A 16945-nucleotide genomic window follows, 5' to 3' on the forward strand; every position below is an offset into this window, starting at 1 on the left:
AAGAAGAGCAAATGGGACAGGATATAATTGGGGTGGCCATCTTTAGAAAAAAACACAATATGCCACAACTCCTATACCCGGGGCAGCATCCATCCTCCACGGCTCTTTACAGAGGTCCCAGTTCCATCAATGTACTGAGAGGCTAGTGAAGGCAGATGGTTTTCATTCTACTAACGAAACCTGAAAAGCCCAGGGTGTGCAAGCCTCTGCAACCCTATCACCAGCCCGCATCCCATCAGCCTGTTGCGCCACCAACCCCTCAGGCTAGGGGAGGAGGAGCTCTTTTTACTGTTTGACTTCCACACTCACATGCTTGTACTTAAGGAGAAAAACACACACGCCCTTCACTTGACCTTACTGCCATTTCCAAATTCAACTGCACTGTGGTATCTTTCGCAATTATCCTCAGGGGGCGGGGTGGGGGGCAGTCTTTACTTAGTTACCTACAGTTACACACAATTTTGACCTCAGCCTGCTGCTGCTTCCACAACTCCCCTGGGTCAGCACTGCTGCTGCCACCAATGACACTGCAGGTCAAGGTCAGGGGCGACTTGAACTCGTCTGCATTTCCCATGTACTTGACACTGCAGCCTTATTTTCTTGAAACTCTGACTTCCTTGTTTTTGTGACACTGTGCTCTTCTAGTTTCTACCAGTTTTCTCTTTCTTCTTCCTTCACCTGGTCCCGACGCTTCTCAGCACTCTTTATAGCTTCGAGGTGCTCATCAACACTGGCAGGTTCAAAAGGCCCCTTGAAGCTGACGACTCTCCAACAGCACTTCCAACCCCAACCACTCCCCCAGGACTAATTCCTCTATTTTTAGCTGCCTATAGGATCGTTCCATTTGTCTAAACCCAAACCAATCATATCCACCTTACAAAACAAAACAAAACAAAAAACAAGCATTCAGACAACAAAACAAAACAAAAAAGAAAAAAAACCCTGCTTCCTTCTCTAACTTCCCCATTTTAGTCAATAGTGACACTATTTTCCAAGATTCAAAACTTGTCTAGACAAGCATTGTCTGGCTGTTCCTCTTACTTCTCACCTTGCACAACCTCTACTTAAGCCCAATCACTGCATTTTAGATCTGGAAGGAACTTTCAGGATAGCTAGTCTGTACTCACTGAGCCAAGTAAGAGAGCAGAGGCTCAGACCTCTGGGCTGCCGGCCTCTTCTGACCCAGAGTATGAGGCGCCTTCCAGCACCAAGACCTATTCAACCCCATCTTTGCAAAGCCTCCAGACAAACTGATTTTCTTTGCAGAATCAGAAGACCTGAGTCTGAGCCCTTAAAAGTTGTTTAACCACAGGCAAGTGAGTAGAAACTGCGAGTTAAAAACTGCCTCCTGTTTAAGAATTTACAACAGGAAAGATTAAACTTAAACTCCTCAGCTGGGTGTCTGCTCCACACTGCCTCCTCCTCCTCCTCCTCCTCTAAAACTGGCCAACTTTTATCTCCAACCTGATTTCTCCCTGAAACAAAATCTGTTTCAGTTGGCAGGTCTTCTTTCCATCCTCCCTCTTCTCATTCCTGGTTGTAGACTTTCGCTCCCTGTCCCCCCGCAGGAAGAGTCCTCACACCCCTGCACATGAAAAGCAGACGTTTCCTCTAAGGCCCAGACTGAGACCCTACTTGCTTCACTGAAGTGTCCCTGACCAGTATTTCCACTGGGGCTTTTCCAAGCTTTTTTGATCTCCACAGCGTCTCAGCTCTCTTCCAAAATCTTACACACAGCGCGCACTGTCTTTCAGCTACACTTTCACACACCTGCATAGTGTTCTCCAAAGCCGACTTTAATTTCAGGAGCCGAACAGAGCATTAAGCATTTGACCAATTTGTAACAAATGTCTGCAAAGTTGCTTTTACAATGAAACATCTGACTGGTTTTTAAAAAGTAGAAAATGAGATCTGACCTATATTCAATTTTACTGGATAAAATTACTGTGCATAACAAGGATAACTTTTTCTCTCAGTGACTATAGCAATAAACAAAGGTTTCTCAACATTGTGAATAAAATGCACAATGCTTGCCTTCGAGGAGCTCATAATCTAGTGTTTAAAAGGCTTTACATGCAGACCAGAGATGGTCAGAAAATAATACAATGTAACAGATACCATCCTGCTCAAGGCTTACTTACCCCATTATTTCAACACTGATCCACAGCCAAGAACCAGGAAATAAAACTATCCTTGCTCAGACACACAAGGCCTCCAAACCAGCAAAACATTAAAGAATCACAACATTCTTGCCTTCTACCTATAGGAGAGGCTCACGTGGTACTGAAATACTCCCATATTCCAAAGCTCAATTTCTTAATGGCTTGTTCAAATTAGAAGCTGTAAACCAGAGAGGGGAAAAATACTATGGAACCCAATACCTGGAATGAGTTCACTCATTAAATACTGTGTAAGTGCTTTCTGAACACAATGATGAAAAGGACATGATTCAAATATGGCATTTTTTTCACCTAGCTCATTAGTCGAGATTTCTTAAAATGAGAATCTCAGTACTGGCAAGGGATCGAGGGAAGTGGATCCCTCAAACTTTTGGGGTGATGGTGTGAGGAGCAGAGTGGAGACAGGGGTGTACCCTGGAGGGCAGTTTGGTAATACACACCAGAAGCTTTGAAATGTGCATGCCCTCTGAATGAGCAATTCTGCTACAGGAATACAGGCTATGGAAACAGTCAGAAGCAGCAGCGAACACCTGTGACAAGCAGGCTTGCCACTATATTAACTGTAATAGTGAGAAAGTTAGAAACATCATAAATGTCAACCTGGATGGTAAATTATATTACATTTATATGACAAAATACAAGGAAGTCATCAAAAAGCCTCCCCACCTAAGGCATTTTAAAGATATAAAGCATACAGATGAAAAGATTATAAGATAGCATCATCTCAATTTCTTAAATGATTAATAATAATAATAACACCCATTTATATAAAGCCCGGCCTTTCCACTTACAGGTTATGAACGCGGAAGTTTGCATTTTTTTTTAATTCTCTAAGTTTCATTTTCTTCTTTTGTAAAATGATAGTAATCATAGAACTGGTACCTACTTCATAGGATTAAAAAAACCATCCCAGTTAGGTTCTCAGCACAGTGCCTGATCTATGAGATCAGAAACTGATGGATAGTATTACATAAAATCACTAGTAGAAATACAGATCAAAAGGACATCAACATTTTAACTAATTATTTCTAGACAGTGGCACTGCAATCAATTTTTAATCCTCTTTTTTAAATAGTTTTATTTCCTAAGTTTTCTAAAATGAGCATATATGACTTTAAATGTTACTCTAAAACCAACCAACCAACCAACCTCCAAAACTAGTAAGACACCGTCTTTCCTCTCAGAAAGGGCAGCCAGCTTGGATATTTTTAGGAGAAATAGAAGTAGATATTTTTTTAAAAACGTTTACTGAGCACTTAATATGTGCCCCCAAACTGTGCTGTGGCCATTTACATGAATTAACTCATAACTGGTACAGCAGACATTGTTAAGCCAATTTTGTACATAAAGAAACAGGTTCAGAGAGGATAATTAATGTGGCAAAAGTTACACCAAGTAATTGACAGAGATGAGATTCCAACCTTGGGTCAGCCTGATCGTCTCAGTTCTTTCACCAAACCTCACTGCCTCTGGAAATCACATTAAAAGAAAAATTACACCCAGAACACTCGTTTCCTTTACCCAGCTTTACTCTTCTTACAGGAGTTACCACCACCTGACACACCATATATCTGTTCACTTGTTTGCTGTCTGTCCCTAGAATGTAAGCTTAATAAGGACAGGGATGTTGTTCACTGCTGTACCCTTAGCTCCTGGCACATAGGAAACAGACACTCGGTAAGTATTTTAGATTGAAGGATTCCGGCAGTTATGACTTGATCGTGTCTATGTGGTCACATGTAGCAGCGGTGACAGGAGTCCAGGTGGGAAAGGCCAAGAACGAGGGTGGAGGAACCAAAACCAGAGAGGAAGAGAAGACTCCAGACATATCCAGGGGGTGCACTGATAGGACCCGATGACCTAGGGGACACAGGACTGAAGGGGAGTGCTGAGTCAGGAGTGAGGAGGGCTAAGGGGGGAAGGAAAAGAAAAAGAGAAAAAGGGAAGATATCCACCCCACAGCATGGGGGATGTCAAGTAATTAGCACAAAACACAGAGGAACACTCGGGAAAGAGTTGGATCAGAGTGACTGGGGTACGGGATATGCACAGATACACAGGGAGGACCTGACTCAATGGGAGTCATCAGGCTCCCCCGGTAAGAACACACAAGATAGCATCAACTAGATAAACGACAACTTAAGGGCAGGCCCGAGGTGATTCAGCAGAGCTGGGAGTTGTGGGAGTGGAAGCACCGCTGCGAATGTCTGTGCCAGGCAGGGCCACATCTGCCCCAAGAGCCCAGGTGCCCAACTGTGCTGGTTTTCTCCTGTGTTCTGGGATCCTGCTCTGAACACGAAGAAGGTACTGACAGGGTCAAACCTCACAAAACGAGCTTCACACACTTGGGCACTAATCACTGCATATTTAAATCAAAACCGCTTTCTAACTGGTCTCCTTTTTAGCCTTTCTTCACACTGATGCATCCAACACTACTACCAAATCAATACTCCTGAAACCCTAATCTCATGTCATTTCCCTGCTTTAAAAATCCCCAGTGGCCTTAAGATGAGCCTCTTCCTGACCCTATTCTACCTGTACTGTGAAGTGTTAACAGTATGAGTAGAATTAGGCAGCTGAAATTTGAATCCTGGGTCCACCACTTATTAGCTGTGTGACCCTGGGGAAGTAACAACCCCTCTGTGCTCCCTGAGCTCATCTGTAAAATGGGGCTAATACCCACTTCATAGAGTTGTTCTTGTAAAGTGAAAATTCTTATTAACTGCTTACTCAGCACACAACGCCTTGCACAAGAGGTGCGTCCTTTAAATGTTAGCTATTATTGTTATGTCTCTACATAAACTTCCTACTCCACCTAGGAAGCTCCCCTTGATGATTTCTAAACACACAATGCCCATCTCAAAGTCTTTGCTGGTGGTGTTCCCATCTACCACTCCTTAACCACCATCACAACCACCAAAGAAAATGTATTCAACACTTACGCTATATACTCAGGGTGCTGAGCTGGAAATACAGGAAAAACAAACCGTTCCCAACCCTCAGAGCTCCTAGTCTAATACTGAAGGACAGCCAGAGGAAGAGGCGCAATAATGTGTTACAGGTGCCAACGGAAGAACTTCCCGGAGGCAGTGGAGACGCTGACACTGAATCTTGAAAGCTGAGTGGGTGAACCGGGCGGAGTGGGTGCATGTGGAGTAACAGCACCCAGCACTGCAGTCACAGTCACTGTGCTGAGTCTCCCGTTGCTGGAGCTCTGAGCTAAGGGCAGGCGGAGCGAGAGGAGGGGAGAGGACGGCTGCATTATGGAGTCATGAGGTGTTTAGACTTTATTCTGTAGGCAACGGGTGGCCTCTAAATGATGTTAAGTAGGGACCGCCTACTTGGGTTCTGGAAGAGCTACACCTGTGCTGCCCAATACGTAGGCCACATGCAACTGCTGAACTGTGCTAGTGTGACTATGGAACTAAATTTTAAATTTTAATTAATTTAAATTTAAAAACTGATACCCAATTTAGTTACCGAAAATTTTTAAAGTATGTTTGGAACAATTTGGGTCTGTGAATCCACTTTTTCAACTGTAAGTTTAATGAACTCTAAATATGGATCAAGTGTTACTGATGATTTAGCGTCCAAATTGAGATGTGCTTTAAGCGTAAAAGACATCAGATTTTGAAGACTTAGTATGAAAAGAGTAAAACCTTTCATTAATAGTCTTCATATGAATCACGTGTTAAAGGACTGTGACTATACTAGGTTAAAGATGCCATTAACCTCACCTGTTTTTTTTCCTTTGACCGTGTCTACTAGGAAATGTACAATGGCAGGCAGGGCTCGCACTGCATCTTGAAGAGCACCATCCAAGAACCCAGGCAGATGAAAGAGAACAAAGACTGGAAGCAGGAAGACCAACTAAGAGACTCTTTCTGGTAAGAGTCCAGAGGAGGTACAGGCCTGAATCTAAGCTCCACCCATCTTCAAAACCTAATTCAAGACCTACTGCTACCTCCAAAAAGCTTTCCCAATGAGAACCATTCCCAGTGAGACGCCTTTCTCCAAAATATCGGGGGACTCAATCTTCTGTAGCACTCACTGCAAAACTTCATCATTTACCACTTGTCATTTTTACTTAATTTTGGGGTGAGCCGTTTCTCAGATTAGACTATCAGCTCCTAGGCCAAGGGCCACAATGTAGGCATCTTTAATTTTTCCATATTGTGCGGTGCATTTTAAAACCTTTTAGTAAACAGAAGTACATGGCTCTGCATATCCATCACACAGTCTGGGAGACACTCATATAGCTAATTTTACTTTTCCAACACAGAAGGTTTGGAGAGTCTCTTTTCCTGCAGACATCTTAAGGACATGAGCTAAATGATGTAAAAGTTAACTCCAGGCCAATGCTCCAATAAACCAGTGGTATCAAACCAGTGAAAAATCACAGGTAAACTGTATTGGATACTATTAGAAAAAAATGTCAAGATGGCAGAGCGATTTAGCATTTTCACAAATCCCATTAAAAAAAAAAAACTGTCTACAGTCTCCACTGAGAGATAACCTTTGCAACCTAAGCATTAAGGACATTCATTCAGGGAAAAACACACAGCTTTCGCATTTAAAAATTAACGCCTAAAAATCATTCTAATAAACAGCACATTTTCCAAGTAGAGAGCCACACATTACGAATAATCTAAACAGCATTTTCCCATCTAAATTAAGGCAAACTGAAGAAAAACCTTTTTAGGGAAATGTTAAAATATATATATATTTTACTGTATCATGGATAATAAAGTACTTCTCTAAAGTACCATTTAAATTTTCTGAGGCGGGCCCTGGAAAGAAAAAAAAATCACTCAAGCAACGGGTCAGCTCTTACCCCTAGAGAAATAAGAAGCTAGTAGCAACTAGTTGAAAGCAAATGGACACTTTTAAAGTTAGTAGCACTGATCTTCCAGGAAATTTTGCAGTTCTCAGGTTTTTTATATTTATTTGATATTTTAAACAAAAGCTGACAAGTTATAACAACAAACCGCCTTTGTTTAAAGGCTACAAAACCTATATAACAGAGTGCTATTAAAGTTTCTATCTCCAAACAATTGAGCAATCAAAGATGGAGTCACGACAGCTCACAGGGAAAAATAAGTTAAGGCAGCTGTAGTCTGAAAGGCAGAAGAAATGGGGGAAACCTGTCAAAGAGCCTGGATGAAATCAGGGAGTTAAAAAGAAACCACTCATTTCCTTTAGCACTGTGGGAAAATCCCGGTACTAATAGAAGGCTAAGGAAAGTTTAGTTTGGCTGATTTCATTTTGTTTTCCTTCCAACATCATCACTGAGCCTGAACGGCTGCTTTCCTCCCCTCCCATTACTCAGTAAAAACTCCCCCACTGAATTGAGATGTCTTCCGGAGCCTCGCGCCCCCGCCTCCCTGCCTGCAAACGTGCTCAGACGCCTCTGGGCATGTTGTGGCCTCACCAGTCTGCGGGCCGGCGCTCCGAACTCAATGGACAATGGGAACTCACCCCCGTCCACGCCAACTACAAAGCTCAGGAGAGCCATTTCCCTTTTCCTGCCCAGATGCTGTTTTTCCCCCTTCGAAGCAGGGCCCCGTGCTCCACAACAGCCCCAGTTTGGGCTGGGACGCATGTCTCCCTCCCCACCTGCAGAGCTGCTGAACCCCACCACTCCCACAAATAAGTTGTAGGGCAGGGCACAGACCCAAGGGGACCCCCTCCCCAGGAGCCTGACTGTGGACAAGGATTTCAAAGTACAGGTAGGACAGTGAAGAGATGTCCCTGGATGCTTGATCATGGCCCTCAAGGCTAAGCCCAGTCCCCCCTGTCCCCTCACCAGCCTCTACTTGTCTCCCCTCCCCCTACAGCGAGGAGAGCGGGGAGGTGCGGGCATGCAGCACGGCCACCTCCTCCTCCAGCAGAGCCCTCGGCGACACTCACCCTTTCACCACAAAGAAGGGGTCCTCCATGGACATGGCGTCCCGGCCCCCGGCCGCCTCACGCCTGCTCCGCGCACAGGGCGCCCGCGCCCGGCGAACCTCCCTCTGCCCACCCCACCTGCCTCGCGCAGCTGCCGGCGCCTCGGCCTAGGGGACCCCGAGCAGCGGCGCGCGCAGGCCGGGGTGCGCCGGCCGGCCGCGGATCCAGCGCTAGGTGGGAACTGCAGCCCGAATCCCTGACTCCAGCGCCGGCCCCCGCGGCTGCCCCCTCCTGCAGCTCCTCCCGGCGCGTCCGGCCGCCTGGCCACGCCCCCTGGGTCTCTCAGCCTCGGCCAATCACGAACGCCGTCAGCGGCACCACTTCCGCACCCATGTTCACGTGACCCGGACTGGCCCCGCCCCGCATCGGTGGGGCCTGGGCATCGCGTCACAAGATCCTGGAGGCGGGGCTCTGGGGGCGGGGGAGGAGGGCGGGTCTTCTTTTGACTCGCCCCTCAAGATTCAGGGGTAGCATCTGCTTGTTCCCTTGCTGGAGAGGCCATTAGGTTTCCAAGATACGCAGTAATACCTGCTTTGCATAATCCTTTCACCTTTCCTCTACTTTTAATTCTTGATTGTGATAACATGTTGATTTAGAAATCCATTTCGTCCTCGACTTACAAAGCCAGCTGGTATACATTGACTATAATGATGTTGCACAACTCCTTTCTGCAGCTCTTACTGTATCCAGCAATGCGCCGAAGGCTGTATGTGCACTGTCTCAATATTCTTGGATGGGAAGATGTTATTATTCCCATTTTGTAGATAAGAAAAGGTCAGAGAGGTTTCAAGATTTTGTGTGCTCACACAGCCTGGTTGCGGCAGAGCCACAAATTCTGTGCACTGTCTTCTAGACTGGGATGTGTTTTTCTTTTGCTGTGCATTCTTCAAGTGACCAGTAAGGTAATTTTTTCTTACATCATATGGTGCTTCCCAGGAAGAGACACCTTTCGGGGACAGAGAAGGGGCCGAGTATGGCAACTTCTGCTCTATGGTTTAAGAGATCTTCCAGAAAGTGTTTTGGTTACAACAGTTATTGAACTCGTATGCTACATATGTGAGGGGGGGTGTGAACTTTAATTGCTGATTACCGTTGAGCACTCACCGTGTGCCAGGCATTGTGCTAAATTTCGTCTCAGTTGCTCTCACAATGAGGTAATTACTGTTGTTATTCCCATTTGACAAATGAGAAATCTGAGACTCTTGGAGTCTAAGTGACTTGCTTAAAGTCACTAGTCTTCTTAGCGATGGAAGAGCCCATGGAGCCAGTCAAACCCTGTTTGAACCTGAATTCTGTTGTTCAGTTCCTCATCTATAAAACATGAATAGTCATATTTCGTTCATGGATTGCTGTGAAGGTTGAATAAAAATGCATGGAAACTCCAAGGGCCCGACAGAGTGAGGCAGTGAAGTCAGGGAAACCAGTCTGGAAGATGCTGTGGTCATCTAGATGGCCTGAAGGGATGAGGACCAGACCAGGATGACAGCAGTTGTCAATGGAGAGAATCTGATAGATGTTTCCAAGGAGAAACAAAACAAAATACCTAGACATGATGAGAGATTGAATGGGGTTAGGAAGGAGAGACGTGAAAGTCGAAGACTCCAGGCTTCTCTGAGACCCTGCAGGGGCAGTGGGGGGTGGATGTGGGGAAAAGAGAAGCTATTGGGAAAAAACTGTTTGTTTTGGTTCGGGACATATTGAAATGGGGAAGTAAAAACTAATCATCTTTTATTCATTCAACACACACATGGAAATTGAGGAGCAGATGAGATCAGTGATTAAGAGCAATAGCTGCAGCCAGGTTACCTGAGTTCAAATCTCAATTCTGCTACTTCCCTCCCTGACAATCGTGTCCTGAGCAAGCTGCTTAATCTCTACAGTCCTCAACCATGAAATGGACACAATAAAAACACCTTCCACATAGTGGCCTGAGGATTAAATGAATTGATGTGTGAGAAGTGCTTAGGACAGTGCTTGACACATACTGTACTCTTACTATGTGCTAGGTAGCGAGGACACACATGAGCAGGCTTGGTTGGTCCTTGCCTTCAGGAACTCTCAGACTAGTGGCGGAGACAGGCCATAACACACAATGAGAGAAGGGCATGGGTTGCCATAGAAACACAAAGACAAGCTACCAGTTTATTTGGAGCCAGGAGGTGTGCGGGGGAGTCATCTAAACAATGACTAGAGGCTGCCGGCAGACAGCATGGCAGCCTGTGGGGGAAGAGCCATGGCAGGGGGCATTGCTGGAACAGAAAGAAAGAGATTGTGGCAGCAGAAACTAAGGCTGGAAATGGGCAGGGCCAGTTTATTGGGGCCCTTGATTGTGAGGTTGAACTGTGGACTCTCTACTGTAGATCGTGGCAGCTGAGGGAATTGCCAGGATAATCCTGGCATTTGAGACAGGTGCTGAGGTGGCTGAAAGATCAGCTGGAAGGTCATGGTTCAGAGGAGGGAAAAGGGTGTCCTGAAATAGGCTCACAGCAACTAGGATGGAGAGGAGGGACACATTTGAGAAACACTTGAGAGGCAGAACCCGGGGACTTGGTGAATGAATTGTTCAGGGTGTTGGAGGGTTGATGAACAAAGAGGGAGGGTTCTGGGGTTGGAAGTGGGTGGTTGTTAGTTTCAGCCCCTAAGAAAGAGAACACAGGTGGATTAGATTCAGGGTGGATATAAATTAGCTGCTAGTGTGTTGGTTTTCCCCACTAAACTGTAAACTCTTGGAGGGAAGGAGACTAAATGTTATCATCTCAGTGTCTGGCATCGTCTCTTATTATCTATTCCATGAACATATTAATCAAACCACAAATGAGAGGTCAGAGTTTTATAAGCAGAAATAGAGGGGATGGAGGACAGAGGCTTAGAGAAGTCCCATCATTAGGGGGTTGGAAAAAGTACCAACTGTGAAGTTAGTGGAGGGTTGAGAAGCAAAATGTATGTGTGTGTGTGGGGGGGGGGTTCTCCCTTTCTTTAATATGTCACCCTCCGTCACCGTCTCTCAAACCAACTTAGACCTTGGCCTCCGCTGCCCCAGGGAAAGGGAAGCATAGCTAAAATGCAAGGAGAAACAAAGGAAGCTGTTTCTTTTTCTTTCTTTCCTTCTTTCTTTCCTTTTTCTTTCTTTCTTTTTCTTTCTCTCTTTCTTTCTCTCTTTCTCTCTTTCTTTCTCTCTTTTGTTTTAAAAACAGGCCACAGATCCTGGTATAAACAACACCACAATAACTCGGGAAGAATACTCAGCAAAAAACCATCTCCTCTATCCCCCCCACCTCCCCCTCCAAAAAAAATTAAAAATTCCCGTGGAGTTAAAAAAAAAAATCAGAACAGTAGTTGCCTTGGGATGGGGAGTATTGACTAGGAAAGGAAACTTTCCTGGGTGATAGAAATATTTTATATCCTGATAGAAGCGAGGGTTATCCAGGTGTATGAGGCTGTCAGAGCTTATTAAGCTGTAACATTTAGATTCTGTCCACTTTGCTGGAGAAGGCTAATTTTGCAACTCTTGAATTTTGTGTAGAGTCCTGAGAGGGCATCCACGAGAACCTCGGATCTCTGAGTGAGTCTCCAAAGTTAGGAGAGTGAGTGATGGAGGGAGATTACTGGAGTCCTGCATGGCCTCTTGTGCTGAAACAGGAAATGCCAATGCAGAGAACAGGGCACAGGCCACAAGACCACGGATCCTGTGAAGATGAACATCGGAAAGGATCAAATCACACCCTACTGCTAAGGATGCCAGGGTAGACCCGAGCCACCCCTATCTCTTCAAAGCTATTCGAGTTCCATAACACTCCTGCAACGGAATATCTTTTACTCTCAAGTGGGAGTAACACCCAACCTGCTCCCTCACTAGGTCATTTGAAGGATCAACTGAGATTTAGATTTAGATTTTTTTTCAGGTTATCTCTCTTTCTTTTTTAAATTGAAATACCATCAGTTACAATGTGTCAATTTATGGTATACAGCATAATGTCCCAGTCATGCATATATATATATACATTAGATTTTTTAATTGTGGTAAAATACACATGACATAAATTTACCATCTTAACCATTTTAAAACATACTGTTCATTAGTGTTAAGTATGTTCACACTGTTGCTCATCCATCCTCCAAAACTTTTCATTTGCAAAAACTGAAACTCTGTACCCATTAAACGCTTCCCTCTTCTCCCCTCTCCCCACCCCGAGGCAACCACCATTCTACTTTCTATCTCAATGAATTCAACTTCTCTAGATACCTCATAAAAGTGGAATCATTCAGTATTTGTCTTTCTGTGATTGGCTTTTTTCACTTAGCATAATGTCCTCACAGTTCATTCAGGTTGCAGCATGTGTGAGAATTTCCTTCCTTTTCAAGGCTGACTAATATTCCATTGTATGTCTGTACCACATTTTGTTTATCCATTCATCTGCTGAGGGATGCTTAGGTTGCTTCCACCTTTTGACAACTGTGAATAATGCTGCTATGAACGTGGCTGTACCAATTTCTCTTTGAAACCCTGTTTTCAGTTCTTTGGGGTATATACTCGGAATTGCTGGAGCATATGGCAATTCCGTTTTTAATTTTTTCAGGAACTCCCAGACTGTTTTCTATAGTGGCTGCACCATTTTACATTCCCAGTAACAGTGCACAAGGATTTCAACTTATTCACGTCTTTGTCAGCACCTGTTATTTTCTGTATGTGTGGTTTTGTTTCTCGAGTAGCCATCCTAATGAGTGTGAAGTGCTGTCTCTGTGGTTTTGATTTGCTGTTCCCTAATAATTAGTAATGTCAAGCATCTTTTCATGTAAACATTTCATTGTAGAATATTGCCAAACTTTAAATACATTTTTTTTGAGAAATTTCTCTCTATAAAAACAAATGGCTTATTGGCCATTTGTATATCTTCTTTGGAGAAATGTCTCCTCAAGTCCTTTGCTCATTTTTATTTTGTTTGTTTTTGGCAGGGTGGGTAATTTTTTAATGGGAGTACTGGGAATTGAACCCAGGACTTTGTGCATGCTAAGCATGTGCTCTACCACTGAGCCATACCCTCCCCCCTTTGCTCATTTTTAAATTGTGTTGTTTGTCTTTTTGTTGTGGAGGTTCCCCTAAATTCTTTTCGAAACAAGACAGAGTCAGAAAGAAAAGCGTGATGTAGAAGTTAGGTATTATACTCTTCATCATTATCGCAGTCTTCTCAAAGTCCTGCTATGCATGTGTGTGTTCTGGAACACTCCAGGAAATGCTCGCTCTGGTTGGCTTCCACTGACCTGGCTCTGGCTGTCTGCATTTCCCAGAACCCACCACAGGAAATATCCACACACTGGTCATGTTTTCTTTCCTCTCCTTGGTTGCTACCAACACCTCCACCCTTATCTACTCACTGATTAAAATAAACCAACAGGAATTTTCGTCAATTTATATATCCAACACTAGGAAGTGATTAAAAATTTATGGACTGTCCACTTGATGGTCACTAGAAATGCTGCTTAAAAGTGTGTAATGACATGTATTGAAAATAGCAAGACACAAAATTGTATCTATGACATGATTTCTACTTAAAGTTTGGCAGTTTTCGACAATGAAATATTTACTTGGATAATCAGAAATATAAAAAGTAAAAAAGAGAAGAAAAATTGAAGAAAGGTAAGTGAGAGAGCCAAGTGACCATGTATAAAAAAATACATCAAAGGTTAGCAGTTTTAAGTCCTTTTTAGAATAAGGCAAGTTAGAAACATACGAATGAATGGATATTAGTGAGCGCTTAAAGTTAAAATACATGATTGGAATTTAGTGAACTTCTTGACAAAACAGTGAATTTGGACCATTATAGGAGGGCAGGTATGACCTTTACCATCCTCTATGAATTTGCCAGAGCTCAGGGAAGGAAAAACCATGATCTCTCTCCGCAAACTAGTGAGTGATAATAACAGTCATAACGATTGCTAACATTTACTTACGATGTACCAGACCCGGTGCTAAGTGATATACACGCATACTCTTCAGAAGTGGCTCCAGAATTTCTACACGGGGCTGGTTTTAGCATGTAACCTGTTTGGACAGCAGGGCTAGGAGGTTTGAACTGAGGTTACATGGCAGACCCACGGTATTTTCTTAAATTACTGGTTTATTTGGGATGGCGATTGTGTGTGTGTGTGATGATGATGCTCTAAGTCCCAAGAAGTGACAAGTCACCTATTGGTTCCACCACTGCTGATTTCACTGAATCCTCTCAACAGCTCTGCGAGGCAGATATTGTTATAACCCCCATTTTCCACAAGAGAAATCTGAGGATTAGAGAGGTTAATAATTTGCCCAAAGTCTCTCATAGGTAGAGGGGGAGGGTTTAGGTCAGTGGTAGAATGCATGCTTAGCAAGCATGGGGTCCTGGGTTCAATTCCCAGTATCTCCATTTAAATAAATAAATACAACCTTATTACATCTCACTCCCTCCCCTAAAAGTACACAGTCCTATATGTCAATTATATCTCAATAAAACTGGAAGAAAAAAAATTTTTTAAGTCTCATAGGTAGGAAGTGACAGAGCCCCATTTGAAATGTTTGTCTGACTCCTAAACCCATGTTCTTTGTAAGAACCCATGTTCTTTGACAGAACTCTACTGCCCGTTTGTATAAGGGCTAACCTTGCCCCCAAACTGGGGAATGCATTTTACCTGAGCCCAGAAAGTGGCTCAAATCAGATTTCACAGACATGTGCGCACGCCATGTGTCTTATTATTATACACCCTTTTGAATCTTTTTTTAAAACAGCCCAGAGGAAACTACTTATTGAACATGATAAAATACATTACAGTATATTGGAAACAACAGAATTAATGAAAAAGACCCTCTTGCTAACTTAATAATTTGTCTTCTAATTTTTGAGGATGACTTGTCCCATTTGTAAATGGGTCAGATTCTTCAGAAGGGCCTTAAGATATATATATAATAAAGGAAGTATTAAAAGCCAAAGATATAATTAAAGGGATCCGTAATAAACAAGGTAAACACAAGCCACTTTGAAAAATACAGCTTGAGATTCAAGGATAGACGATTGCTCAGAGGTAGAGCTGGTTCGCAGGGAGAAAGCACATGACACTCCCCACCCCAATGTCTCCTGGCCTAGTGGCGCAGTCTTCACTTGTCCCTGAAGACCTTGATTGTTATCAAATCTGTTTATTTAAAAATTTAAGCACTATTAAAGCTACGCCATAAAAAATGCAGGTTGATATTAGGAAATTGCTAAGTGAAAAATAAATTACAAAAAAAATCAGAACGTGAATCCCTGTTTTGGTAAAATGAACCCCCAAAATGTGTGTGTGTGTGTGTGTGTGTGTGTAGTCATAGCAAAAGCACTGAAAAGACGTACACTAAAATGTTACAGTTGCCTTCTTGAGGAGTGATTTTTTTACCTTATTACTCTGTTTTTTGGTGGGTTTTTTTTCAAGTTTTCTGGATTGTATTTGCTAATTTGCACTTAGGATAAAATGACTTTAAGAATGAAAAACATCGTCACCATACCTACTTTTTTTAATGTAAATGTAGGAGGTCAAAATACAGTTGGCAGTTTTCGAACAAGATATGAACAGCAATTCAGAGGAACAAATACACTGCCATGGACCCCCAGTGCTAGTGAGAGCTACCTGGGGCTACTGGGGGCCCTGGGAGGGGCACATGGGTGCCCCACATTTGCTAAGTGAAGAAGTAAGGGAAGAGCAAAGGAGGGAAGGAGGAAAGAAATCTGAGAAGTGAAGGTGCTGGGAGATGCCGAGAGGGTGTCAAATATTAATTTCATTATTTGGCTTCTTTCTCTCTTTTGGGAAGTGGAAGACATACAGTTTCCTATTGCTGCTATAACAAATCACCACAAACCAAGTGCCCTAAAACAACACAAATGTATTTCTTACAATTCTGGAGGTCAGACCTCCCTAGGTGGGTTCCATGGGCTAAAATTAAAGTGTTGGCAGGGTTTTGTTCCCTCTGGAGGCTCTGGGGAGAATCTGCTCCTTCTCTTTCCAGTTCTAGAGCCTGTTTGCCTCCCTCTTATGAGACCCTTGTGATTGGACCCACCAGGTAATCCTGGATCATCTCCCCATCTCAAGATTTTTAATTTACTCTTACCTGCTAAATCCCTTTTGCCACATAAGGTAACATATTCACAGATTCTGGAGATTAGGATGTGGACATGTTTAGGGCAGGGAAGGGGACGTTATCCAGCCTCCCACAGAAGGAAACCAATATGTTCTACTGCTTACTGGTACATCATAAACATACTCTCATCTAATTCTTCAACAACTGTGTGAAATGGATGCCAGGATTTGCTTTCATAGTTGAGAAAACTGAGCCCCAGTGCAATATGGGACTCTGCCCAAGGTCAGGTAGCTGGGATGCAAACCCATGCCCCTGAACCAGAGAGCAAGCCAGCCTGCCTGGTGGGCTTACCTCCCCCTCATCCCTCCCACTCACCTCCATTTCCTCTTTCCTGTCTGAGCCTGTCCTCCAACTCCCTGGACAAGTTTAAGCTTCTGTTTCCGAATTCATCATGCTCTCCTGATGACAATGTAGCCATGGCTTGGCGCTGAGGGTTGCTAACCAAGCAAGCCAAGCAGGTGCCCCTCAAAATCCTCTTTTAGGCTTTTTCTCAATCTTTTAAATTCCACAAGCATTTTTTGAGCTATTGTGCTGGGTGCTAGAGCAGCAGGAAAGACCTGTGCTAAGAACGACAGGACAGTCGCTGTGCGACAGACTGTATCAGACTGTGGCACTGTAGGAAGCCAGAGCAGGGAGTTCCATGTCCTGGAAGCTGTGTGTGACTCTTTCTAATGGA

The 16945-nt window shown here is 43.7% G+C and overlaps 1 protein-coding gene across 2 annotated transcripts in view; it reads right to left on the minus strand.

Annotated features, from left to right (window-relative positions):
- Positions 1-8396, minus strand: part of STX6 (syntaxin 6) — a 43096-nt gene extending 34700 nt beyond the window's left edge. Inside the window, exon 1 of one of the 2 annotated variants that reach the window (XM_010954932.3) lies at positions 8091-8393. In XM_010954932.3, the coding sequence (XP_010953234.1) occupies positions 8091-8125 (35 nt within the window). In that variant the 5' untranslated portion in view covers positions 8126-8393. Of the gene's footprint in view, positions 1-8090 lie in introns of both variants that reach the window. The other variant, XM_074349898.1, reaches the window with a different exon arrangement.
- Between the last annotated feature and the right edge of the window lie 8549 nt (positions 8397-16945).

The sequence above is a fragment of the Camelus bactrianus genome, chromosome 21 (assembly GCF_048773025.1).
Source record: "Camelus bactrianus isolate YW-2024 breed Bactrian camel chromosome 21, ASM4877302v1, whole genome shotgun sequence".
Lineage (NCBI taxonomy): Eukaryota > Metazoa > Chordata > Mammalia > Artiodactyla > Camelidae > Camelus > Camelus bactrianus.